The sequence below is a fragment of the Molothrus ater genome, chromosome 18 (genome assembly GCF_012460135.2).
Source record: "Molothrus ater isolate BHLD 08-10-18 breed brown headed cowbird chromosome 18, BPBGC_Mater_1.1, whole genome shotgun sequence".
NCBI classification, from domain to species: domain Eukaryota; kingdom Metazoa; phylum Chordata; class Aves; order Passeriformes; family Icteridae; genus Molothrus; species Molothrus ater.
The window spans coordinates 4,798,494-4,826,371 of record NC_050495.2 but is presented as its reverse complement, the minus strand read 5'-3'; the positions used below and the strand labels follow the sequence as shown (position 1 = coordinate 4,826,371).

Here is a 27,878-nt window from a genome sequence, read left to right as displayed (position 1 = left end):
GTGTCACGTTTGGAGTTGAGATTAAAAAGGAGCTGCAAAGCGACACCTTGGCCGCTGGTGCTTGTAGGTCAGACTTCAGAGGCCAAAGGTGGGGCAGCACTGGATTCCTGCTCCTGGGTGTCCCTTCTCCAGGTGCCACTGGTGTCCCTCCCCTCAGGTGCCACCAGTTGGCTTGGGGCAGACCAAGGAGCCAGGCTGGGAGAGCTGGGAATGTTCCCCTGGAGGAGAGAAGGCTCCAGGGAGAGCTCAGAGCCCCTTTCAGTGCCTAAAGGGGCTCCAGGAGAGCTCAGCAGTGACTTGAGACAAGGGATGGAGGGACAGGACACAGGGAATGGCTTCCCACTGCCAGAGGGCAGGGATGGATGGGATATTGAGAGGAAATCCTTCCCTGTGAGGGTGGTGAGGCTCTGGCACAGGGTGCCCAGAGCAGCTGTGGCTGCCCCATCCCTGGAAGTGTCCAAAGGCAGGTTGGATGGGGCTTGGAGCGACCTGGGACAGTAGAAGGTGTCCCTGCCCATGGCAGGGGGAGGAACTGGATGATTTTTAAGGTCCCTTCCCACCCAAACCCTTCTGTGATTCCCTGGTTCTGTGAAATCCCCCTGGGGAGCAATACTCCCTGCAAAGAGAAAAGCACTTGCTTTTTCCCTCCCAGAAACAGCGGAATCGTTTTTTAAAAAAGACCAATTTAAAACTAATTAGAGGCAATTTCTTCATCTGCTGCCTCCTTGCATGAGGCACACGTCCTGAAAGGGACACGTGGGAGCAGAAGGAATGTCACCCGTGCCCCCTGCCAGGCTGCCAGCCCTGCGGAGCCGCCGGGAATGGCCGGGAATTGCTGAGCCAGGCGCTGATGTGAGCCCTCATCCCCAGGCTCCCCATCCATCGCTGACAAGGGAAATGCTGCTTGCTGCAAGGCTCTGCTTTAAATGAGAAGTGAAGGTGAAGAATACAACAGGCAAAACAAAATGCTGAACAGTGCCCAACTGGCCTTTCAAGCTGCCACTGCCCGGTGGCTGTCCCAGGGGGGGTCCCAGGAGAACGTGCAAATTGGTGGAAATTTCCTAGCCAAGCAAATGACTTGGAAATGCCTGATGGAGAGGAGAGATTTGTGCATGGACATGGTGTATTCTTTTGCCCCAAACCTCTGATCAAGGAATAAGTTTGGATCTCTTCTAGGAAAGGAGGGGGAGGCTGAGAAAAGAGGCTTTTTTGTGGAAGGAGGTGCTCGGCTCTGCACTGCACTGCTCCCATCGTGGGGAAAGGAATAACCAGAAGGGACCTGTGTGTCAAAGAAGCAAATATTTTATTGTGTAAAAACCAAGCAGACATTAAATAGAGCCCCTCCATCGCCCATGTGCCTTGCAAGCCACTGGTATGAGCCCAGGTGTCCCCCACAGGCTGGAGCCATGGAAGCACAGATGGATCCATCAAATACCTGTGGAATTATGAGAGTTTCAGAGCTCTGCTGTTGCTGGGTGTCACACTGAGACCCAAGAGCATCCTCAAGATCAGCTGATTTTTGGGCAGTGCAGCGTGGGATGAGACACCTGGGCTGCAGCTCTGGGTCACAAAGGAGGGGTTTGGTGTCCCTCCAGCTCCTCTCAGAGCGGCTTTCCCAGGCCATGGCACATCCTCAGCATCTGTGGCAGCCGCTGGGTTTGAATTTAAGCACCAACTCCCAAGTCAAACAACTCCAGGAGAACAGGAAAGTCCTTGTCCCCGCGGCTGGCCCTGAGCAAAGCTGGGAAATGGGGCAGGAGCAAGAGGAAACCACGGTATGTCCAGGACCAAAAAAAGTTTGTAGAACCATCCCATGACTTTTGTGGAGCCATCTGCAGTCTCTGCTCACGTGAGGTGGTTCTGCCAGGAGCAGGGACGCTGTGTGCCCAACATGGCCCCTCATCACTGCGGGCTGGGGCTTGATGGAAATGGATCCTGCAGAAAGTGGAATGTTGCATTATGCAAATTTGCTTCCTGGAAAGAAATGTTTTATTAACATGCGCTCCCTTCGTGTGTTGGCTTAGTCAATTTGGTCACAGCTTGACATCCAATAAGTTACTCTAAAGGCAATGGTTTTACAAAATGTTTTTCTAATCTATTTTAAACACTTAATTACAGTTGTGGCGCATTCATTAGGGACTCCGCTTTCAAACCTGGATTGCAGCAATAAATCCTAATTCTCCAAGTGTCAGTTGCAATCCAGACATGGTATCCAAGTGGGTGTCAGAGGCTGTTGAGGGCTGGGAGAAGCACATCTAGGCCAGCTGGGAGCCCCATTCACCAGAGAGGGAACCCCCAGCGTCCAGCCTGAGCTGATTTCTAATCACCAAGAAAGAAAATCACCCAAAAGAAACTTGGGCATCTGAGGAGGGAGCGCTTGGGGGGATGAGTCTGCCATGTGCTGGAGTGGCAGCTGAGGGATGCTGGTTTTGGGAAACCCCAGTGAATTCCGAGCTGGTGTTTTGGACAGCTCTGGGGCTGTCCCTGGCACCAGCAGTGTCCCCATTGCAGCTCCAAAGGTGCGAAGGCAAGGGGTGACCAGTCCCAGTGCCACACACCCCGAGGGACACCCTGGGATGCTCTGACACACAAGGACGAGCATGGGGACTCCTGCTGTCCCGAGCTATCCTGTCCCCACACACTCCCCAGCAGCACCAGCACAGCCGCCGAGCCTCGGGGCCAGCACCCACAGCTCTGAGCCCGTGCCATCACTGCCTGGCCCACTTACCTTATTCTTTACCCAGGTATTTCTTCATGATGCTGCTGACATCGTCCTCCCTGCCCTCGGCCTCGGCTCGGCGGCTCATGGCACTGCCCTGGCTGCCGGCCCTGCCGCTGGAGCCCTCCCCGGCCGCCCTCGGGGGCTGCGGCCGCCGCTTGATGCTGTCGGCGCTGCGGGAGGAGCGGTGCGAGCCCGAGGATGAGGAGGAGTCAGAGACGTCCCCGGGCTCTTCCCCGCACTTGGCCGCGCCCTTGGTGTCAGAGGGCTCCAGGCTGCCCGAGGCGATGGCCTCGTCCTCGAAGCGCACGGTGAGGGCCCGGTGCTCCCTCCTGTCCCTGCGGGCCCTGGCCAGGCTGCTGGCGGAGCGCGACTTGCGGATGGCCGGCAGGAAATCATCGAAGTCGACCTTGGTTCTCCTCTCGTAGTTGAGGGTGGGGATTCTCCAGCTGAAGGGGTCGCTCCCCTTCCCCTCGCCCAGCCCATCGCTGGACAGGGAGCTCAGCAATCCCTCCGGCTCCTTCCCCAGCTCCACATCCTCCAGAGACGGCTCCAGGCAGCTCCTCCAGGAGCTCAGCCGCGGCACCTCCATCCCGGCAGCCGGGGAGCTCGGCCGGCGGCCGGAGCCGTCGAGGGCCGGCAGGAGGGACTCGTAGGAGCCGAATTTCGATGCCATTTTCAGCGCGGGGGAACGCGGGGGCTCGGCCGGCTCCGAGGCCATGCTCCGCAGGCTGGAGGAGCGGGTGAGGCTGGCACCAGCTCCATCTCCATCCCCTGCCTGATCCCCCTCCAGCCTCCCCGGGGGATCCTCGGCCGCCAGGGCAGCCCTGGAGCGCCGCAGGGCCGCGGCACCGGTGGTGCGGTAAATGGGCAGCGGGGAGGCGTCCCCCAGCCCCGGCTCCCGCTGCCGCCGCAGCTCCTCCACGTACTCGGAGAGGGCGGCAGAGCTGGGCACCGGCCCCGAGGCCACCGAGACCGACCCCGAGGCCACCGAGACCGACCCCGAGGCCACCGAGAGCCTCCTCCTGCTGGGCACCGGCGGGGACACCGCGCTGGGGAACCTCCCGTCCGCAGCCGGGGAGCCGCCCCGGCGCAGCAGCGATGGGGATGTGTCTCCTATCCTATCCACGGGCTTCTTTGGGCTCTCCAGCTGCTCTTCTTCTGCCTGAGGTTTTCCATATTCCCGTCTTCTGGCCCCCAGCAGGGGACTCGTTGTCCTGACCGGGTCCGCAGCCTCGGCGGGGCGGGCAGAGCTCCGGGAGGAGAGGGGGCGGCTCAGAGCGGGGTCCTTGGTGTCTCTGCTCACCCTGAACAAGAGAAACCCGTGTTAGTTTAGCCTGTGGGATTCCCAGTGAGCGGGATGCCATCCAGCAAGGACAAGGCTGAGCAGTGAAAAGCTGGCATTGCCGTGGGAGTCTCGGGATGAACTCACTGCTGCATCCAGCAGTTGGGCAATGCCCAAGGATGTGATCTTAAATGAGCCCAGGCCAGCCAGCCTGGATAATTCCTGGTGTAGAGCGTGTGGTGTGACCAGCTTCAGCTCTGCCAAGCCAGCACTTACCTCCAAATATCCTTCTTCTTGACGGATTACAGCAATATGTAGGATTTATTTTATTTCTGTCAAAGATTATTCACTAAAATTTTATGAAAGCGGCTCGCAGCGCACCCCCGACACATCTCAATGTTATTGCTGGGCATGTTTCACCCAGGCTGCTGCTCAAACAGCAGCCCTGCTACACCTGAATCTGATGTTCCTGCACAGTGAGGGGGGCTGGCCAGACAAGGGATCACATCCCAAACAAGGGATGATGCAGGAACCACATGGGAGCCACCTGCCACAGGGATGGGGGGACTGCGGTCACCAGTGGGCTTGGGGTCACTGGTGTCACTAAGACCCCGCTGGGACACTTTTTGATCCCCTCCAAGCATTGGCTTTGTGGCACTGTCCCCACTCCCAGGTACCCCATCACTGCCAGCCGAGGGAAACGAGGTCTGGCCGTACTGGGATGTGAATTTGGGAAAGAAAGGAGGAGGGGAAAAGAGGGAACAGGGCAGAGCAAAGCAGCAGGACCCAAACAACAAAGGAATCTCTGGGAGGGAGCAGCAGCGATGAAGGTTCCTGCCCTGGGAATGCCGCTGTTGCCATGGGAATGGGGTGGGAGGGGATCATCCCGAGACGCTCGGACCAGGCTCTGCCGCTGAGCCGTGAAATAATTTACATGCCCAGATGGGCTGAAGACAAACTCCAGAGCTGGGGAATGCGGGATTGCAGAAGGGAAGGGGCAGTGGAGCAGCTCCAGCTTCCTGGTGCCCCCCTGAACTGGTACCCACGCCTTTCCCTGCCCATTTAACCAGCCTAAATCACTTGATTATTCAACACAAAAGGAATTAACCAGAGATTTCATCTCCCTGAATCACTGCACCCTTCAGGGCCATCCCATGCTGACACTGCTGAAGCACCACAGCTGATTAATAGTTTGAGGCATTTCCAATAATGCTGGATTTTAGGATCCTAAATTGCATCTTACTTAAATGGCTGGTGTAATCCTTCGGTGAGGTTTTGTACAGAAATTGCTCCATTCATTCTGCACGTTTCCAAATAATATTGTAACCTGTGTGCTGCATGAATGGCTTTCATAAATTAAACACCGGCATCAGGGTTTTTATTTGGGTTTTAAGGCTGAGATAAAAGCAAGTAGAGATGTGAGAACCACTAATGGGCTGTGAACAAGGACTGAACACACTGTATTTATTGTCCTGTTCAACATGACTGACAGGTACTGCTTTCCTGAATACCTTCAGAGTCTGAAATGGAGTGAAAGCTGCAAAGGTGGGATTGCTCCAGCTTCCATGACTGGCCCAGAGCCCAAGCAGGGACTTCACACTCTCCATGCCCTGGTTTCCAGTGAAAGGCCAAGACTGTCCTATCCATCCTTGTCTCTCCCAAAAGTTCCCATTTTCTGCACCCATCAAACTGCCAGAGGCAGGGTTGGATGGGATATTGGGAAGAAATTCTTCCCCGTGAGGGTGCTGAGGCCCTGGCACAGGGTGCCCAGAGCAGCTGTGGCTGCCCCATCCCTGGAAGTGTCCAAGGCCAGGCTGGATGGAGCTTGGAGCAACCTGGGATAGTTGAAGGTGTCCCTGCCCATGGCAAGGGGTGGGATTGGATGATTTTTAGGGTTCCTTCCCACCCTAACCCTTCCTGTGATTTAATTGCTCCCTTATGCCTACCAAAATCATGTCTCACCTTCCTCATCCTCATCCTCCTCACAAGGCAGGACACAAGAGCCTGATGGTCACCCCCCATCCTGCAGCATCCTCTGCTCATCCCTAAATTCCTGTCTGATTCCCAGCACGAATCCCAGGGCTCAGAGGGACCCCAGGAAATCACAGGCAGCCCCAAAAGAAGGTGGTGCCACAGGAGGCAGGACCCTTGGCCCCTCCAGCCCTGAGCAGAGCCCTGCTCCTCCACCATCCTCAGGGAAGATGATTGTCCCTGCAAAAGATGCCTGGGAGGCACCTGGAAGCCAACAGAGCTCTGCAATCTGCCATTCACACCAAACCAAATGACATACAACAATAATTAGCGAAGATTACATAGCAATTAGCATGATTGCAATTATACCAGTTGAAATCATTTATACAATAAAATCCACACATGCTTTGCAACGCATGACCAGGGCCGAAAGTGTGGCTGGGATGCTTTTCCTGGGAGCTGATAGATAAAACCAAGACAGCTCAGTTTCAGGGAGGGAAGAGACATTGGCCTCATTTCTGTCAGAAGAGGATTTTCTTGTCACACCATCATCTACACAAGAGCTCCCAGTTTCCCACGTAATGATTTGCTTCTGACACAATCGTGGTTAAAAATAAACCTGTCGGATCCCCAGCAGCCTTGGGACCAGGGCTCCTGGTTTTGTCAGCCAAGGTGGGAGGGGAATTGCATGTCAGGGTGATCCTGGGGTGATGCCAGGGCTGTGGATGCCCCAGTCCTGTGGGATGCAGGATGGAGAGGCAGATCCTGGGCTGTGGATCCCCTCCCTGACTGCACCCCTGGATAACCTCCCATCCCAGCACAACCCTGACCTGCCTGGAAAAGACCAGAACAAATACATAAACTTTGAAATTGGCTTCTTAATAATAATATTAAAAAAAAATCATATTTATCCCAACCCTGAGCTGTGTCATATTTATGGAGGCTTAGTTCTGCTGGCCAGCGTTTTGTACAGGAATTTAAATAGCAGAGAATTAAAGGCAACGTTAATCAAAGCTCTCCCTCCTGTAAGCACAGGGGTGATAAGAGCTCCCTGCTCTCCTCTGCCTCTTGGCAGCTGTTTGTTCAGCAAACAGCCCAGATGTGGTGCTGAGCAGCCAACACGAGCAGGACTCGTTTTTCATTACTGGGAGCTTGTGTAAGACAAAGGAATCTTAATAAGGAAGAGCTCGTTTCCCTGATCTCATTTTTATTACCTCCAGTCTCGTCTCCTGTTTGTTTGGATTTCATCCCCTCCTCGCTCGATTTCCATGCTAGATGAGCTGCAGCCAAACACAGCTCCCACACCAGCATTTGCAATCTGCCCCTTCACAAGCCCCAGGACAGAGGGTGATGCTCACACTGTGGCCAGGGCTCAGGACAAAAATTTGCTTTGGGCTCAGGACAAAGGCCACAGGCAGCCCAGCAAACCCCAGAATCCCTGAGGCTGGAGAAGAATCCAGGAGCACTGAGTCCAAGCTGTGACCAATCCCCACCCTGTCACCCTGCCCAGAGCACTGAGTGCCACCTTCCTTAGGGATGGGGCCTCCAAACCTCCCTGGGCAGCCCCTGCCAAGGCCTGACCACCCTTTCCATGAGGAAATTCCTCCCAATGTCCAACCTGAAAGCCTGCATATCTTCTATAAATCCAAGCTGTTTCAGCTCAGAAATAAGGTATTGGGCACAATGCCTGTTTTTCTGTCATTCATTAATGACCAGAGCTGGGTCATTTGGACCAAAGCCTCCTCAGCAGCACTTAGGAAGGGCTTTATTTATTGTGCAGGGTGCCAGTGAGCTCAGCTCACTGGTCTCAGGGCTCCCACTCATCACTGGTCTATGGGAGTTGAAATGAGATGATTTTTAATGTCCCTTCCAACCCAAACCATTCCAGGATTCTGTGACCTCCCCACAGGTCTCTGCCCTGCCTGGCTGCTCTTAAACTCTGTCTTGTACCTCCCCAGACTGCTCCAGCTCACCCAGGGTGTTTCCTGCAGGGGATCTGCTCCTCAGAACATCATTTCTGACAAGAGCCATTCTCCTGTACAAGGCAGGTGGGGGCTGTGGGGATGGAGCTCTCCAGAATCAGAGCAGGGAGATTAATACTAATGTCTGCAGTGAAACTGTGATCACAACCCCGACAAATCCTGTCACCTTGGAGCATCTACACCTGCAGAGAGCTGTGCACAGCCTCAGCCTGGCACCTGCCCTGGTTATGGGGAGAAAAACTGGAAAAGTGGTGATGCATGTCCTGAGACAGCATCCCTGGGGAGGTTCTGAACCACAGGGGCTGTGAGCAGGGCACTGCCAGCCCTGCCACCCTGAATTTCAGCCCTGCCCACCCTGAGTTTGGGTGGCTGGCACCTCGTCCACCTTCCCTACAGGGGGATGATGCTCTCTGGAGCCCACTCTGCTCCCTGCCCCAGGACTCCATCCCTGCTCTATCTCTGCCCTCACAAACCTCCTACACCCTCCTCCACCCTCACCAGCTCCCTCCACAGTGCAGCCCCAGACCCTGATTTACAGAGTTTTTCCAAAGTCAAGCCATGTGATTGCTTCACACACGAAACACACGAATTTCTCTGTGACACAGAAATGGAGTTTTTCTCTGGACTGGGTGGTCCCTCTGATAGGCACCAATTCAGGATGGGCACCCACAGAGCAAAGCAGGGACATTTGGGCTGTGCAGGTGCTTGGGTCCCTCTCCATCTCTCCCCCAGCCTGTCATCATCACCACCAAAAATTAACATGTTTGATATTAGACCAGTAGAAAACGCATCCCTCTCCCTCAGCAGCGAGCATATGGCATACAAATCCTCAAATAGGCTGCAATGCCTCTTTAAATTATCTCCAGAGAACACATCAAGGGATATTTTCCTGCTTGAAGCACGTTTTTGATGTAGTGACTTTCATCTGGTGTTTCACTGATCCCAGCGTAGCAGTGACTGCCTCCCTTGATTTGATGTTTTTGACATTAAACACCCCAGGTCCCTCTGAGCTCCGTCCTGCATGTCCCAAGAGGAAGCCCCCCCAGCTCAGCACCCCCCAGCACCCCCAGGATGGGCTGGGGTCCCTCACCTGAGGCTCTGGGTGCTGCGGCTGCCCACAGACGGTGCTGAAACGCTCCCGGCCACGCTGGCGCTCAGCAGGGACGTCCAGCCTGAGGAGGAGCTCGGCCAGGACTTGACGCTCTCTGCAGGCTCCAGGCTGAGCACGGAGCCAGCAGTGGAGCAGGCATCCCTGAGGGGACAGGAGAGACGTTCTTAGTGGACGCTCCTCTGTGGGGTTAACAAGATACTCATGCTGTGCTTGTTTGATTTGTCGTGTATCGGTGATTTGTTAATAATGTATGGATGTAAGCTTGCGTCGTGGAGGGAGGACCCTGGTTACTCATTCTGGCATTAATTCTCCTATTTGAATATAGGTTAGCCTGTTAATGGGGAGGGAGTCATAAGTTCTTGTATTTTTGTCCTGTAGAGCTTTAACGCACTCTTTGTTGGTGGCTGCTTGAGGGCCCACAATGTAATTGGGAAATCAGTATTTATCCTCTCTTAAAGATTGTATTCTTTTTTAAAGGAGCTGTACCTCCTTTAAACAGCCCTTAATTAGCTTCATTAGGGTTTGTAGGTTTTCCTTGGAGAAGAATTAAGAGTGAACTTACATTTATTTTGGGTTGTGGGTCACTCTGATGGTGGCACAGGGCACAGAGTGGGGTGGTGCTCACACCTCCACCACAGCAGCTGGTTTGTGGCACCAGCAGAGGGAAAATAAACCTTTCCAGGCAGCCTGGTTGCTGCCACTCATTATTTCCTCAAGCTTTTGCAAGTGCCCTGTAGACCCTGAGCAGGAAAACCCTGCACTGCCTGTGGAGTGCAGTGACAGAGCCAGCGTGACCCCAGGCACCCCACAGAGCCCTACACACCCCTGGGACTTCCCCAGGGCTGGAACTGCAGTGACAGAGCTGCTGCCACCCTGGGTACCTGACAGGGCCCTGTGCACCCCTGGGATACCCCAGCCCACCCAGCAGGAGCCCCCAGACCACGTGTAGGGGATGAAATCCTTTAGGATCTCAGTTTTCCTTCAAAGCCACAGATCATCTTTATAATCTCTGAAAGCACAGCCCAGAGGAGTGGAAGCATCCCTTGGGATAAGAGCCAGAGCTCACAGGGAGTGGGAGTGGGTCAATGGGCCACATCTGGATGCCAGTGGGAGCCCTGCCCATGCAGCTGCAGCAGACACTGCTGCAGCTAAATCCTAAAGGATTTTTTCACAAAAAAAAAAAAAAAAAAAAAAAAATTCCTCATTTCAGCAGCTGGTGGTCCCTGAGCTGTGGCAGAAGCAGCCCAGGCTCTGTCACCATCTCCTGGGGTCACTCACGTGTCTCTCCTGGAGCACAGCGACTCCCGCGCCGTCCGCACGCTGCAAGGAGCAGGGAGAGGGTCAGGGGTGGCTCCTGAGGACCACAAACCCACTGATCCTAAACTTCCCAGCAGGTGAAAAACTTCCCAGACCAAGCCAGTGTGGCCAGGGCAGGAGTTGGTTTGAGCCAGGTGTCTTAGGCTGCAAGATGTAGCTGGGGGTGTGTATTGTGTATTCTATTTTCTGTAATTCCTGTTCCTTTACCTTTGCCTGAGAGCCCCTAAATTCCAAAATTCCAATAATTCAGAGGGAAGGGGTTTAGATATTCCATTTCCTGCCTTCCTTAGCAGACAGCTGTCTGCTCAAACCGAGACATTGGGGAACACTCCCAAAACAGCCCCAGGGAGTGGGGCTGGAGACCCCTCCCTGCTCCCTGCAGGGGAAAAAGGAGGGAGCAGAACGGGGAGCGATGCTCGGGGAGTGATGCTCCTCCCCGGGGCTGCCTTCCCTGCCGGGAAGCACTTCTCACCTCCACTGATGCATCAATTGCATTGGAAATCACTCTTCTTTTGGGAAGCACTGAGTGTCTAAGCTCACGGTTTCTATCTCACCCTTCCCTGGTTTAATCACCACACAGAGCAAGTGGTGACAAGCACACCTCAGCTTTATTTTTCTTTTTTTTTTTTTCCTCTTTTAAACTCATTCCTCTGTTTGGTCTCCATTTGTCATGAAGCCCCTTTAGCTGCATGGCAGAGGGGAAAATTGAAGGGCTTTAGAAATAACACCTGAAAAATGCACTGGAATTCTTTCCTCATTTTTTTCCTAGTAAAACCCTCTACCCAATCACCCAGTTTCACTGGCTCTGCAGCTCCTGGGGATGATCAAAACAGGATTTTCACTCAATGAAAATCACTGGGGGCACCAACAAACAGCTGCCAGGAACCTGCTGTACAAATGGGTTTATTCCCACCCTTTTTGCTCACTTTAAACTGGGCCAGCCAGGATGAATTCAAGAGTGACACTTCCCATGAAACCTTCCATTGACATGAAGATTTTCTGCTCCTAGCAGGGCAAACATGTGAGGGTGAGGACATGAAACTACCCTGGCATTGCCCCTTCCTCAGCAGAGAGCAGCTGAGTCCCCCAGCTCCCCCAGTGTGGGAGCCCAGAACATCCCTCTGGCTGTCCTGAGCAGCCAGGAGCCCTGCCAGGGGGCTCAGAGACCCTGGCACACAGCCCAAAATGCCCCTGAGGTTTTGATTATGACCCGTGGAGCAAGTTACCAACCTTAGATGAAGATCTGCAAGCCACGACAAATTAAGTAGAATGCTAGTGAATTTATCACAAGGTGAAAAAGGAGATTTTGGGGTTTTTAGAATGGGGGTTCAGGGGGCAGGATGGAGGGATCTGGGCATGTCCAGCCTTTCTCCTTCTTGGCCTCCATCTTCTGCTGTGATGTTGGCACTTACAGATTGATTTAGAGTAGAAGCTCACTGTCTAACATAGGTGATAGGTATTGGGAAGTAATTGCAAACATTGTGTACGTAGTTTTTAGTATAAAGACATAACACTGCCCTGGGGGCAGGCAGAGTGCCTGGAACTGTCCTGCTGGATGGACCTCAGCAGGGCAGGAGAAAAATTTTTATAGATAAGAAACAATAAACAACCTTGAGACCGAGAAATGAAGAGCCCTGACTCCTTCTTCAAGCGCCAGGCTGGGAAAAGAGACTTTTGAACTTTTCTTGGGGTCACTCTGATAAGCCAGAGATCCCGACACCCCAGCTCCCCCCTCTCAGGTTTCTGTTGATATTTGCTGCCCCAAGATGTGCAGGATGTCTCTGCTTCTGCCCACGCAACTGAAGAATGAGTCAGGACTCTTCACTTTTCGGTATAATTCTTATCTATAAAATTTTCTCTCTACCCAGCCAAGGTCTGCTCAGCAGGCAGCCACAGGCACTCTGATCGCTCCCGAGGTGGTGTTGTCCTTTTATACTACAAACTACATGTAACATATTTACACTTAATTCCCAATACCTGTCACCTATGTTAGACAGTGCACTTCTACTCTAAACCAATCCCAAAGTGCCAACAGCACTGCAGAAAATCGAGAACAAGAAGAAGAAGAAGAAAGGCTGGACACGCCCAGATTCCTCCATCTTGTCCCCATAACCCCCATACCAAAAATCCTAAAATCTACATTTTCACCCTGTGATCATTTTGTTATTACACCATTCACACCTGTGTGACTTTCACGTCCTCATACAAAGCTGGCAACTTGCTCCAAGGGTCAAAATCAAATCCCCAGGTGTTCTGGGCAGCGTGCCAGGGTCTCTGAGCCCCCTGACGGGGTTCTCAGCAGCTCTGGACATCCAAAAGGATGCGCTGAGTTCCGACAGCCCCCAGCCCTGCTCCTCACCTGTCAGCGTCGCTGTCGTCGCTGTCCCGCAGCCCCTCCAGGGCCACCTGCAGGTCTGCGATGCGGCGGATGGAGGTGCCCAGGTCAGCCTGCAGCCCCTGCCTCGCCTCTGCCAGCTCTGCCAGCTGCTGCTCCTGCACGGGCGACACCAGGAGAGGGTCTGCACCTGGCATGGGGACTGCTGAACCATCCCACACCCAGCCCAGTGCTGCCGGTAGGGGCTGGTTAGAGGCACGGTGCCCTGTGGTGCCTGTGAACATAAACTGCATCTTCCAGCACCTTCCAGTGCTTAAAGGGGCTCCAGGAGAGCTGGGGAGGAATTCTGGATAAGGCCATGGAGTGACAAGACAGAGGGAATGCTACCCACTGTCAGAGGCAGGGTTAGATGAGATATTGGGAAGAAATTATTCCCTGGGAGAGTGGTGAGGCCCTGGCACAGGGTGCTCAGAGAAGCTGTGGCTGCCCCATCCCTGGAAGTGTCCCAGACCAGCTTGGACAGGGCTTGGAGCAGCTGGGACAGTGCAAGGTGTCCCTGCCATGGCAAGGGGTGAGACCAGATGAGCTTTGAGATCCCTGCAACCAAAACCATCCCATGATTAACAATCTGACACGACCCACACAGTTCCATGGACCAACATCGCCCACCTGGCACACCAAGGACACCAGCCCAGCCCTGCACCCATGCTCATCACATTCCACACCCTTCCTGCTGCTCCCAGGCCATCACAGGGCAGAGAGGAGGGAGCAGCAGATCCACAGTGATGGAAGCTGCCAGCTGTGAAATCGCCACGGCGGCGGTGACAAGGTGAGGGATGACTTGAGACAGGCCAGGGCACAGGAGCTGGCACACTGTCACAGTAAATAATGGAAGGCCTGGAATCACCAGGCACACAGGGCCCTGGGGGAAGAGCATCTCAGTTCATCAAAACACGGAAAGGAACAGCCCAGTTTGGGTGTCACAGCAGCTCCTGGGAACGCGCTGGCGTTGGGGAAAACCTCACTGCTGCTGAGAAGTTTTCTGAAACTTGGTGTTTCCAAGCCCTCCACTTCCCTCCTGGCTCGGGCAGAAGGTGGAAAGGAGCAGTTTCATCAAGGGAAGTGTTTCATCAAGGACTGCAGGGACTCAGAACGGGGCTCACAGTGAAACACCAACCCTGAGAGGAGGAAAGAGCCCCAAGCTCCGGGTGCCCACGTGCCTGGGTTCAGTACTTGGGACTGCAGGAGCAGGGAGTGGAACTGCTGCCTGATAAGAGCTGAGCCCTTCCACAGGCTGATAAGAGCCTCTATTGACTCACCTGCAGGCTATGGCACAAATCAAATACAGTTCAGTGGCTGCATTTAATTCCACTCCTCTGTCCTGCTGTTGTTAACAGGGATGGGCAGGGAGGCACAGAACAGTATCCCCTTCCCAGCACCTCAAACCCACTTCTCTGGCCACAGACACAGAAAACCCCTGGGATGGCTGTGGGAGCAGCAAACAGAACATCCTGGGGGCTGGAAGGGTCCCCCCTGAGCTCACTGCCTTCTGCATGAGCCTGGGAATGCTGAGAGGGAAGGGACCACCCCAGGTGATGCTGCTGAGCTGGGGCTGCCCCTGGCACCCCCAGGACACCCCTGGCAGCCCCAGGACACCTCTGGCACCCCCAGGACACCCCTGGCACCCCCAGTTTGTGGCACACACACTGGTGGCCTCGAGAGAGGGACCTGGGGTGACACTGAGGTCCCCTCCCCGCCTGAGGGGTGGTTTAAATGTGAGCCAGGAAACAGAGCTGACACTGCTCAACCCCCCATCCCAGCTGTCCCAAATCTCATCCACGGAGACACCTCATGTTTCTCTCCATACCCTACAATTGTCTCAAGGAAAGGAATAATTTTGCCACAGTGATTCAATTTCAGATGGAAAAACACTGCCTGCAGAGCACAAATTGACAAGGCCCAGCACCAGGCCCCTGGCACCCAGGGAGCTGCTGGACACCTTTGACACACACGTTGTTTCTATCTAAATGTAAATCCAAGGAGCTTTTCTCTTTTCACACAGTCCCTGGGCTGAGCACTGACACCCTCACACTGGGCAGAGCTGGCTTTTTGTTTCCTCTGAGCAGAAAATGGGGAGAAATAAAGGGGAAAAGTCAAATTATTGGGCAATCTGCACCATGAGGGACCTGAGGGGCTAAAAGGAGCATCCTCTGCTGTTAAACCCCTTTTGGCACCAGCATCTCTGGCTGCTCCCACCAAACCAGTCAGACATGCACAGCAGGACCAGCCTGACCAGCTCAGAACCCCTGGCTGATGTATATTTCATCATCAATAAATAAAATATACATTCTGCCTGGTTCTGAATACATTTCCAAACCAGATTCTCCCGTTCACACCGGGGGAGAGATTGCCCCAGAGCAAAGGACTGGCTCTGCTGGTGGGTCAGAAACCATGGTTTTGGAAGGCTGAGGTTGATTCCTGCTGACAGGGAGCCTGGATTAAAGGTTTCCCCGAGACAAGAGGACAGGAGCTCGCTCAGTGATGCTCCACAGGGAGCTGCTCTCACTCCTGAAAATATTCTGCACATCCCTCATGGAAGGGGATTTCTAAACCTTCTTTTCCTTAAGAGGCTCTTTTTTTTTTCCCCCAGCTAATTCTGTCTCAGAATTATCTGAAGAGAGGTTAAAAGGAGATAAACAAAACCAGCAGTGAAATGATCCCTGGGACTCCAAAGGATTCCCAGGCCAGCACCACGTCCTTGTCACCACTTGGTGTTTCTGTATTTTTGTTTGTGTTTCTGCTGTGACAACACCACCTCTGCTCGCTCCCATCCACCTCAAGTGTAATCTAATTAGTCCAACTTGGATCCCTTTTCTTCTAATAACTGAGCCTGCACCTGCAGAACTCATCCATCATGATTATTTTTAATTAAGCCGTTAACTCGCGGGGTTTGGGGAAAGTTTGAAGTGACAAAATTCGCCGGGTTGAAGGCTGGAGTGTGAGCACCGTGTAATTGGTGCGTGAGCAGCTGATGGAATCCTGAGGAATTGACTCTTTTAAAGGCAAAGCAGACTCACAACAGCCCTAATTAGCAAATAGGCAGCAGAGCTTTCACTCCTGGCTCCTCCATCACCTCTGAGGACCGGCTGCCTTTGATGGTAATTGTCCTTGCAGCTCCTCAAAGGCGTCCAGCTCCCACTGCGCTGGAAGCGTCAAAAAAAAAAAAAAAAAAAAAAAAAAAAAAACCAAGAAAACCCCCCCAAAAAACCACAAACAAAAACAAAAACATCAACCCAAAAAACCCAAAAAAAAAAACCAAACCCAAAAACAAAAACCAAAAAACCACAACACACTCCAAAAAAAAAAACCACCAAAAAACAAACACACGAAAAACCACAAAAAAAAAACCCCAAAACCCAAACCAAAACAAAAAAAACCAACCAAAACCAAAAAAAGCCAAAAGATCCCCAAAACAAACCCCCCCAAAAATAAAAAAACCACCCTAAACAAAACAAAAAAGTGCCCCAAAAAATAAAAAACCCCTAAAAAATAAAAAGCACACACAAAAAACCCCACCAAAAAAACATTAAAAAAACCAAAAAAACCCCAAAAACACACACATACAAAAAACCCTAAAAAAACATAAGAAACCAAAAAAAAAAACCCCAAAAACACACACAAAACCCCCCAAAAATTTAAAATAAACAAACAAACAAAAAACCCAAACAAACAAACCCCAAAAAACACACCAAAAAAATCACACACACACAAAAAAAAAAGCCACCAAAAATAAACCCCTTTACAGTTTGCAAGTGACCAAAAACCCCTAATCCAGCTCTGTTGTGTTACACAACGTGGCCCTAGCAGGGCCAGGGCAAAAGATCTGCCAGCAAAAGAACGAGAAAAAAAAAATAAAAGGTTATTTACACTATTTACACTGAGCCTCTCACAAAAAAAAAAAAACAAAAAAAAAAAAAAAAAAAAAAAAAAAAAAAAACCAAACTTGTGAAGAATATCTTCACACCTGTGCCTCAGTTTTCTGTAAAATGAGTTAATTATTGTGCTGATGAGTTTCACAGCTTCATTAAAGAAAGCTGATTTTCGTACAGCACCCACCAGCCCCCCTGGTGTGCTTGGGGGAGGGTTCAGTGGAGCTGTGCTGGGGACAGAGGGACAGGAGGGGACCCAGAAAGTCCCTGGCCAGCCAGGGCTTCATCCCAGCTGGGTCAGCCCCTGTTTTTCCCTAAGCATTTCACCAAGAAGGCACCTGGCTCTCCAGGAGGAGAGACCTGAGCAGCTCCTGCCCATGGCTGGAGCCCATTGCTGAGTTTCCATCCCAGAGCCCTCATCCAGATGTTCAAATTCTGCCCTGAAATCCGAGCCGTGCAGGCAGCACCGCCAGCACCATCCTCCCCTAAGAGCAGCCAATGGAGGGAGACCCAGACCCTGGGACAGCCGCTCATTGTCCCACATTCCTGCTGCTCCCAGCTCTTCTCCATCACTCCCAGCCCTGTTCCATCCTTCCCAGCCCTGTTCCACCCTTCCTAGCCCTTCTCCATCACTCCCAGCCCCTGTTCCATCCTTCCACACCCCTGTTCCATCCTTCCCAGACCCCATTCCTACTGTTCCCAGCCCCACCTCCATCTTTCCCAGCCCTTGTTCCACCCTTCCCATCTCCTGTTCCATTGTTCCCAGCCCCTTCTCCATCCTTCCCAGCCCTTCTCCATCCTTCCCAGCCCCTTCATCCTTCCCAGCCCCTTCTCCATCCTTCCCAGCCCCTGTCCATCCCTCCCAGCACTGCAGCCTCCCCAGGGGACGCACACAATGAACACAGAGAGCAGCCTTGGGTTTAAGCTCCCCAAGGTGTAAATCCATCCCTCACTCCTCGCCATGGTCAGAGGACACCAGGGGGCTGGGGCTGGCCTGACAAGCTCTGGGTGTCAACACAGCAGCTGAGAAACGAGGAGCTGCTGCAGGCTGGGATCCAGATTTTATTGGAAAAAGAGCTCCAGCTCCAGGGAGGAAACCCAGGCTGTGCAGCCAGAGCAAAGAGTCCAGCAGGGCCAAGTCCTACCCCCATCATTACCAAACATGCTTGGAAAATGTTCAAAACCCATCCTTCTTACAAAATTCATGAGGCAGAGCCATCTGCCTGACAGCCAGCTCTCATCCCTGCTCCTCTCTGGGTGTTCCCTGCTGAATGGCACAAGGCTGCCTCCCAAGTGCCCTAAACTGGGTGGGAAAAGAAGGAGGGATGGAATGGAGATGCCCTAAGCCTGGCTGGGGATGGTGGCACAGGATTTTCCACTAATAAATATGAGCTGTGAAAACAAAATACCTTCTATTCTGTATATTGTATATATATTCTATATATGTATCTACATACACAGGCAGCAGCTCTTAAACAAGACAGGATTTTTAACCCAATCTCTGCCAGGAATTTGTTCCTTCAACACCCCCCCTTTAAACCTCGACAGTGTGTGGTAAGTCCACAACCTCACCACCGTGTATTTAAGTAAGTTTTTCAAAAATTGTTAGGAGCAGAGCACGACTTAAGTAATGTCAAGTGAATAATTCAGGCTGGATTTATAATTGATGGGGGATTTAGCAGGAGCAGAGCCATAAGTGGCTTTCTATTAACTATTGATGCTCCCCACCAGGCTCCTGACAGGCTGGGCTGGGCTCCCTGATCACAGCTCTGCCCCATGTTTAATTCAAGTGCTCTTCAGAGGACACAGTCTGGGGGATGCCTCTGCTCCCAGGAATGTCACAGCAGAGCCTGGAGCCAGCTGCCATGGAGCAATCCCCATGGGAAAGCTGGGATGGGGAGCAGTGTCTGGGGGAGCCCCCCTGCTCCTTTCTCCCGCTGGTGCCAGATGACCCCAAATATCTGAGTGTCTGGATAAACCCAGAGCCCTCAGTCCTGCCTCACAAGTTCAGCTGGTTTTCAGCTCTTTGTGTCTTATTTGAGGGAGGGGCCTCTAAAATCCCTTTCAGACCTCTTTGCACACTTTATCTGGGAGAACACAAGACGCTCCTGTACCTCCCATCGCTCACATCCCCATATGAAACATTCCAAAAGCTGCTAAAAAAACAGGCACAACCCCCAAAATACAGCAAAAAAGAACCCACCCCCATCACAACAGCCAGAAAATCCACATTCCAAGCACTTCCCTTCCAGCAGAGCTGCAACAAACACCCAGTATCACAGCACCCACAGCCACTGCTCCCCAAATTCCACAGGGATCAGGGAGCCCAGAATGCCCATGGCACCTCAGCAGAGCCTCTCTCTTCTCCATCCCTCCCAGCTCCTATTCCATCCTTCCCAGCCCCTTCTCCATCCTTCCCAACCCCTTCTCCATCCTTCCCAACCCCTGTTCCACCCTTCCCAGCCCCTGTTCCACCCTTCCCAGCCCCTGTTCCACCCTTCCCAGCCATTCTCCACCTTTCTCAACCCCTTCTCATGGCTCTGCAGAGCATCAGAGGCTGAGATCCCAGCCCATCCCATGCCCAGGGGAGGCTGGAGCAGGCAGGGCTCAGCCTGGCAGAGCAAGGGCAAAGCCTGACCCTGGTGCAGGCAGAGCATTGGGAATCATTCACACCACTCCCCTGGGGAAGGCTTGGCAGCCTCGGGGCAGAATAAATCCTGAAATCTCCTTGATTGCTAACTAAAAGATTATTGATAAAATAACTGCTCCTAATTCAGCCCTGCTGCCAGCAGAAGTGCAATATCTTTCAATTACCACTCAGGAGCGAGGCTTTCCCTTGGATTACTGGAAGAAGCAACATGAAAAGAGACCCTGGAAAGGGCTGGAAAGTGAAGGTGAATCTATTTCTGCTGCTCTCCAAAGCCAGCTGGGGCTCTGCTCACTCAGAGCAGGTTCAGCTGCTGGTTGGCACTGTCTGAGCTGCAGACACAGGGGGGGTTTGGCAAAGCCAGGAGCTCCAGGAGGAGCTGGTGCTTGGGCTGAGCCTGGCACAGCCAGCCTGGCACAGCCAGCCCTGTGGCCAGCACGCAGCACTCAGGGGCTGCTGCAGGGCCAGGGCATTTCCCACCCACTGTGGTTCTGCCTGACATCAGGAGAGCCAGCATGAGGAGCTACAGGAATGACCTAACTTGGAATCATAGATTCACCTAGGATGGAAATACCTCCAAGATCATCCAGCCCAACTGAAACCACATCCCCAAGTGCCACATCCACACGGGAACTGCATTTCTATGGGAGCAGGCAAAGCCACCTCCTTCCCACAAAAAAACCATGGAGCAGAGTGACTGTCCAGGCTCCCAGAGCAGCCATGGAGAGAGGGAACACGAGGGTCCTCAAGGACAGCTTTGGTTCAATGGTTTGGGGCTGCAGAGAGCTGCAAAGCAATGCCCTGTGCCTTCCAGAGGAGCAGCCCAGGAGCGACTCCATCCCCAGAGCCAGAGCACACAAAGGACCACACAAAAACGAATTTCTGGAGCCCTCAGAACAACCCAGGGGCTATGAGGGGTCACCTCCAAACCCCTGTGGCCATGGGACCCCCCCAAAGCCTGGCAGGATCACCCCCTCACCAGCTCCACGCGCCGGCGGCTGGACTCCAGCTCCCTCTGCACCAGCTCGTCCATGTCAGCCTTCATCTCCTGCATCCTCCTCTGGTAGTACCTGCTGCTCTCCCTCTCCCGTGCCTCCGACTCGGCCGCCTTCTCCAGCTCCTCTCCCATCTGGATGATGCTGTCCCGCAGGCGCAGCACCAGCACCTGGGGGGTGAGGGGAAGGTGAGGAGCTGGGAAGCTCCCTGTGAGCACCGAGCCACCACTGGCTGTCAGAAACCCCCTCACAGAGAGAGCAGCAGTGCCACCAACCCCCCGGGCTGCCCCCATCCCTCCCAGCCCTTCCCAGGTGCTCCTGTCCCCACAGGTGGGGCGGTGGCAGTGCCAGGTGAGGAGGGGGTACCTCGAAGCGCTTCATCTGCACGGCCTGGAAGTCCAGCTGGCTCTCCAGGTCCCGGATCCGAGCTTCCTGCCGGCTGACGATGGAGCGCTCGGCCGGGCACTGCTCCAGCTGGGCTGCCCTGGCCTGAGCTGCCTGCAGCTGGGAGAGCAGGGGCTGTGTCAGCATCAGCATCCCCCAGCCCTCTGCTGAGCCCCACTCCTGATCCCCTCTGCTGACCCCCTCTGCTGACCCCTCTGCTCATCCCCTCTCCTGATCCCCTTTCCTGGACCCCTGTCACAGACACATCTTTTATGAAAAATCCTTTCCTTAGGATTTTTCCTCCTGAGAAGCTGAGAGGCCTCAGGAACAAAATGGAAACAATGGTTATGTGCTGCTGTGGAATGCAACAGGTGCATCTGGGATTGGCCCATGTTGGATGTTTCTAATTTATGGCAAATCACAGTCCAGCTGGCTTGGACAGAGAGCCGAGCCACAAACCTTTGTTATCATTCTTTCCTATTCTATTCTTAGCCAGCCTTCTGATGAAATCCTTTCTTCTATTCTTTTAGTATAGTTTTAATATAATATATATCATAAAATAATAAATCAATCCTTCTGAAACATGGAGTCGGATTCTCGTCTCTTCCCTCATCCTCGGACCCCTGTGAACACCGTCACAGACCCCTCTGATGGATCCCTCTGCTGATCCCTCCCCTGATCCCATGGGCTCATCCCCTTTCCTGAACCCCTCTCCTGGACCCCTCCCCAGTCCCTCACATGCACTGGGGGTCTCTCCTGGCCCCTGAGCTGCTGTGGCCAAGCACTGCCCTCCCTCCCCAAAGAATTCCCTGCTGTTGGAGCCACACAGAACAGGCCTGACAGCAAAGTGTGGCTCTGAATGGAGAACCTGCTGGCCAGGGACATGTGTCTGGGGCTCCTTTGCTCTTCTCTCCTCACACACTCTTTGAGGACAGCGGGCGTAAAAATTCAGTTTTTGTGAAAAGCCGCCTGGGCCAGGCTGTTTCCTCAGTTCTTACACCGAGATCTCCAAAGGAAACTGCCCTTTTAGTGATCCCGGGTTCAGATTTTGAACTTGACCTAAAACTACAGGAATTTGTCTCCTTTTATCCGGCCTATCTGCAAAGCACCACCCGCTCCTCCTGCTTCTGATTCCCGGGCAGCTTAGCCACGCTCCAGTAAAGCACTTCACTTAATGGGATTACTCATGTGTTTAAAATTAAATCCCACACTCCAGGAGGGCTGGCACAGTCACAGAGGCGAGGGAGTGCAGCCCCTGCTGGTGCCCACCCTGGGGCAGCCCATCCCAGCCAGGGCAGTTCAGGAGGGGAGGAAAGAGAAGCCGGGCTGTGAATCCCAAAAACTCTGCCAGGGAAAGATTTCTCCAGCCTAAAGAGGTCCCACTCCTCATCAGGGGTGCCACAGGCTGGGCAGGAATTACCTTCTCCTGCAGGAATTACCTTCTCCTGCAGGAATTACCTTCTCCTGCAGGCTCTGCTTTTCTTTCTTCACATCCTCCACCTGCGTCTGCAGCTCCCGGATCTGAGCAATGTCTGTGGCCGACTGCAGAAACAGAAAATGTGGAGTGGGAGCAGCAGGGCTCAGGGCAGAGGGCTGGTTCCTGCCTGAACCTCCTGCCACTGGGACAGTGAGTTGCTCCTGGACTGCCCTGGTGGAGCTGCATTGTCCCAGCTCACTGCAGGTTTTCCCTAAATTTTGAAACAAGTATTTGTGGATCAGGATTCTCCTTGTTCCAGACACAGGCTCCTGGATCCCTACCACCTCTGCAAGGGGCACCAGACTGTGAATTGTCAGCTTGGCCAGCCTGCCCCCCCTCCCATGGGAGTTTTGGGGTCCCTCAGCTCCCAGGAAATTCCTTTGGGAGAGCCTGACATAGTTTGGATACGGCACTGAAAGCCCCAAGGCTGTCTGGCAGCACTTTTTAACCTCTGCATGACAAAATGGTGAAAAGAATAATAAAAACAACCCAGAAGGGCAGCTGTAGGATTCCCCAAGTGTTGAAACTAAAGGCAAAACACCTCTTGAAAGGAGATTTAAAGCTGCAGGCGAGAGGATTTGGTGCTGTGAGCCTTCCCTTCCTCATCACAGCATCTCTGTGCCTCCTCACCCCTCTGTGCAGCCCCAGGTGCCACCACCAGCTCTGTGCCAGCCTGCAGGGCTTTCTGAGAGCCCTGCCAGGGTTGGAGAGGCTGCCCCAGCTCCTACCTGGGCGATCAGAGCCTTGTGCTTTTCCATGAGCTCGTTCAGGTCCTCCTGGTCCTCATCGATGCGTTTCAGCAGGTCGGCTCGCTCGTGCTGCAGCTGGAACAGCTGCTCGTCCACCTGCAGGAGGACCCACAGCTCCTGCTTCATGGATCCCACCAAATCCCCCCTGGAATACGCTGCCAACAGCCTCCAGCCCACCAGAGAGCCAGGGCAGCACCGTGGGATGCTGCTCCCTCGCAGGAATTTTGTCCACCCTTAAACCACCCCGGGGGCTGCTGTCTCCAAACAGTCCAGGTGATTTAGTGAGGAGTATCCTTGGAGACTCCGTAAAGACGCCGGGATATTTTGTAAATATCCTCAGAGGTGTAATTAACGCTCCAAGGTGATTTATTAACCAGTCTGGCAGTGCTGGTTTAGCAAAGCATCTGCCGATTGCTGCCAAACCCCCCGAGGTGGGACTGCGCCCTCCCACCTGCCCTGCCACGGAACCCACCAGGGTCTTGCTTCTGCTGAGGGTCTCCAGCTCCGTGTGCAGGTTCTCCAGCTCCTGGGCTGCTGTCTGCTGGCATCTCTGGGCCTCTGCACACTTGGCTTCACTCTCTTCCAACTGGGAAAAGGTGCAGGGGATCACCATTAAAGGAGCAGAAGCCACATGCTGATGGTGCTGTCCCCCTGTGCCACACAGCCATGCTTATTTCCACTTTCACAGGGTGTCACCCTATTTTTTTAGGTTCTTCTAAGCCTGCTGATGTTTACAGTCTTGTAACGAACCTTCTCACGCACTTTATGTAAATAACTTATTGTTTTGCATTCTTTTATAGAGGAGAAGAAGTTTGATGGGCTGTTGGTTTGTCCAGTGTCATTGGAGACTTTCACCCTCCGATCCACTGTCACTTTTGGAAATATATAAATGTTGGAGTCAGAAATTAAACTGCCTTCTTTTTTACCTTGGAGAGTCCAGTGTCTGCATCGTTTTATTTCATGTCCTAGAGCGACAACAGGGCATTTTTCCCTGCTAAAGAACACAGAAATCTTCACGTTTTAAACCCCTGCTACTCCTCAACTTGTCTGGTTCTGGTTTACAGGGCAAGCAAAGCTTCCTTGGCACCTCCCAGCACAGACCCCAACACCACTGCCTGTCCTGGTGAGTCCAGGCACATCCTCCCTCCTCCTCCTCGGCCAGGCAGAGCTGGGATCATTAATTTGCAAAATTATGTGAATTACACGTAATTCCTGATTAGAGCAATTCATGATTCGGGGCGGTTCGCAAATGGGCTTTTCACGTGGCGTAAATTGCATTTGCAAATACACGTGGAAGATCCCATTTATAAACGCTAATTTGCTCTCGGGTTTTACAGCTCAGCCATTAAGATCACAAACGATCTTCAATGGGCTGCAAACATCTGGAAGCTGCAGCGTCATCCCGAAAACTCCCCCCTTGCCTGGGCGGAGGAGCTGTCGTAGGCTGTACCTGAACATCCAGTTCCTTCCCCTGCTCGTTGGGGTTTCTTTCTTTTTCTCTACGAAAAAGAAAAACAAACCCCTCTGCTCACTGCTCATTTCCCGTGCCTGGTTTCCCTGTGGAGTTCCAGGGAGCAACGGGAAAAGCTGCACACCAAGGTGAGAGTTTGAGAATTATTTTTTTTTAAACTTTCTTTTTTATCTCTCTCCCTCAAAAAAAAAAAATTAATAAAAATTTAAAAGTGGGGGGAATAATGGAACACTATTATAACTGGAGCAATCCTCAGCTGGCTTGCCTCCATTTTTTGGGGAGGTTGAGACCTTTCTCTAGAAAAGGAAGAACTTTCTTCCGTCAGCTGTAAAAATGTCTCTGTGCTTTGCTGGGATGAGTTGAAGATGCCACACAGATCAGCTCCTGGTTTCATGGCCTTTCCCACCTGTCCAGCTGCATCCCTACTCATGGTCTGGCCTCTTCCCTGCCACAATTCCCACCAAACTCCTGATAATTCCATCAGACAGAAAAGCATCTCCAGGACCCCTCATTAAACATCAGCTTCCAATTCACTTGGTGTAATGGAATTTTCCCACTTGGGAAGAATAAATTGAAATTCCCCCCCAAAAAATGCATAATGTATGAACTGTGGAACAACATTAGTTTGCTGTGAACACCATCTGTTAAATACCTGCATAAAATGGATGCCTCAGCCTTATTAAGAAACAATGCTGCACTTCCAGCCATATGGATTTTGATTAACGGAAATGTAGCATTTTAGCAAAGTTTTTCTTCTCGTGCAGGTCCGTGGGCTGGTGTAGGATGAATTGGCTTTTGAGAAAGTCGTCATGAATGCCATTAGAAATTGTTTCAGCTTAAAGGACAGGATAATCATGTGGCATTTTAAGCACAGGCAGAGCCTCAGTGTTGGTGGCACAGCAAAAACTCCACATTCCCAAAATCCAGGCTGTTTGCTCTTCTTCAAACACAAGGGAGATGAGCAGAGGCCGTGGAATCACAGGGACAGAGAGTGACCTCCTGCCTTGCTCTGAGGACTGGGGTGTGCAGGGAGCAAGAATCCCAAAATCTCAGAGTCAGAAATGCTGGGAAAGAGTTCCAAAGTCATCAAACCCAACCTGTGCCTGCTCCCCACCTTGTCAGAGCAGCCCAGAGCACTGAGTGCCACATCCAGGAATTCCTTGGACACCTCTGGGATGGGGACTCCAAACCTCCCTGGGCAGCTCCTTCCAGTCCCTGAGCACCCTTTCCACGAGGAAATTCCTCCTGATTTCCAACCCCCTGGCACAGTTTGATGCAGTTTCCTCTCCTCCTGTCCCTGTTCCCTGGGAGCAGAGCCTGACACCCCTGGCTGTCCCCTCCTGCCAGGAGCTGTGCAGAGCCACAAGGTCCCCCCAGAGCCTCCTTTTTCCGAGGCTGAGCCCCTTTCCAGCTCCCTCAGCTGCTCTCTCCATGACTTTACTCTCTGGAGCAAAGATTTACTTCCCCAGGTGAGCTGGGCATTATTCCCCAGGGAGATGGGGCTGGACACGGCTGGATGGGCAGAGGAAGCACCTCAGCATCCATGAAGGTCCCTCAGATCAGCACATGGAAAGGACCTGAGGGCACAGCCCTGCCACATTTCCCTCCCACCAGAGACTGGGGAAAAACAGGGGCAGTGCAACCTCTCCAGCCCCAAAGTGGGATTTGGGAAACATTACGGGATTTAATGAAGTGCAGCACCACAGCACTGGGTCAATAACATTTAACAACACAAGAGTGCAAAAAGTGGCCATTCCCACTGTGGCCTGTCCCAGCCATGGCCATCTCTTGCCCAGGACATCCAGGTAAAGGCATGGACACACCTGCAGCTCCATCAGGCCCAGCTCACCTTCCCCTTCTCTCCCAGCACAGCTGCTGCTCACAGCTGTTATTTATGCACAACGATCCTCCCAATTATGTTTGGATGTTGCTGGAGTTGCTCGTACCTCCAGATTCGTTTGTTTCCAGGAGAAATGTGCAGAACAGATTAATTTCTGAGTGGTTTCAGAGGGCCAGCATCTTTAGCTGAGCCCCTGCTTGGCACTTGGGAATACACAGCCCTCAAGGGGATGGGCAGCTCTGTGGTGCCCCTATCCATGGCAGGGGACTAAGAGCTCACGCTGGGGTCGGGGATGTCCCCAGTGTGGTGGCGCAGAGCTGGCACAGAGCTGGAGCCGCTCCCCAGGTCACTCAACACCGCCGAGCTCAAATCCCCCACCCATCCCTCTCCCGCTTCCAGCATCCCTATGGCAACGCCGCCCCATCCCGGCCGTAGGAGACGCGCAGAAACGCGCCAAACAGAAGGTAATTAACAGGGAAAAAAAAAGGGAAAAAAGGGAAAAAAAACCAAAACACTTCACCAGCGTTGCCTTAATGACAGGGAAGCGCTCCTTTTCCAAGGAGACTCTCGGGTGTGCCAGCGCTCAGTTAACCGGGGCACCGGGGGATGCTCCCTGCGGCTCCCCCGCTGCCCGCGGCTCCCTCCCTACCTGTTTGCGCAGCTGTTCCAGCTCCGCAGCGCTGCCCCCGGGCCCGGCCGGGGCCGCCAGCAGCAGCTGAACATCGGCCAGGAGCGCCCGGCTCCTCCGCAGGTCCCGCCGCAGCCGCTTCTCCACGTCGAAGTCGCGGTGGCCGATCTGGGATGCGGAGAGGAGATGTCTGAGCCCTGCTGGCCCCGGGAACCTCCATCAGCACCTTCTGCCGCACCCCAAGGCGTTCCCCGCTCAATCAGGGATATTTTGGTTAATTACACCAAAGTACTGAGTGAACACCTCCAGGATGTTCCATATTTTTCCCCCATCAAAGAGATGCTCCTCTGATTTGCCCACCCCTGGTCCCCACGAGTCACATCCCCACCTGTGGCCAGAGGGACAGCCTGGCCACACAGCCACAAGGAATACCTTAAAAAACCCATCCTCTGTGCTCCCCCTGCCAGAGAGAGGGAGAGAGCAACCATGGTTACAGGGATAAAGGAATTAGAAAGCCACCAAATAAACAGGGACATGGTTTCAGCACTCAATTTCAGCATCACTGAGGTGTAAGAACATTTTCCATTTAGGTTGTTTTCCACGGCTCTCGTTTCAAACCCCTTTCCCTCTGCTATTTTCTGTTCACTGGCTAAAATCAACTGTGTGGATTTGACCTTGTGGCCTGGTTTAGAGCTGGCTGGAATTTGCTGGAACAAGAAATCATTGGCATCTCCATTTCCTTAATTAGTTTTCTGGGTTGGCTGTTTTCTTCCCATTTTTTAATGAACTGTCCTCTGCTAACCACAGGGTGTTTGCAGCACCACCACTGCTGTTCTGCCATCCCTCCAGCTGGATCCTGGACACTGCTCACACCATTTTCCTCTTGCTCAGGGTCTCTCCACAACCACAGGGGATAAATTTGGAGCCATGGCTGGAACCAGCTGCCCCCTCCCACTGCTGCAGCCCAGGATTTTTAAGTGACAAAGCCAGGATTTGATTTAATAGCTGCTGCCAAACTGTGCTTGTGTCTCACAGCAA

At 53.0% G+C, this 27,878-nt stretch overlaps 1 protein-coding gene across 1 annotated transcript in view; it reads right to left on the bottom strand.

Moving 5' to 3' along the window:
- Positions 1-1,286: 1,286 nt before the first annotated feature.
- Positions 1,287-27,878, bottom strand: part of MYO18B (myosin XVIIIB) — a 66,469-nt gene continuing 39,877 nt past the window's right edge. The window contains 11 exon segments of the mRNA XM_036393417.2: positions 1,287-1,935; positions 2,729-4,026; positions 9,048-9,209; positions 10,347-10,388; positions 12,745-12,878; positions 20,276-20,461; positions 20,658-20,795; positions 22,134-22,217; positions 22,881-22,997; positions 23,374-23,487; positions 26,862-27,008. Coding sequence (XP_036249310.1) covers positions 2,730-4,026; positions 9,048-9,209; positions 10,347-10,388; positions 12,745-12,878; positions 20,276-20,461; positions 20,658-20,795; positions 22,134-22,217; positions 22,881-22,997; positions 23,374-23,487; positions 26,862-27,008 — 2,421 coding nt within the window. The 3' untranslated portion in view covers positions 1,287-1,935; position 2,729.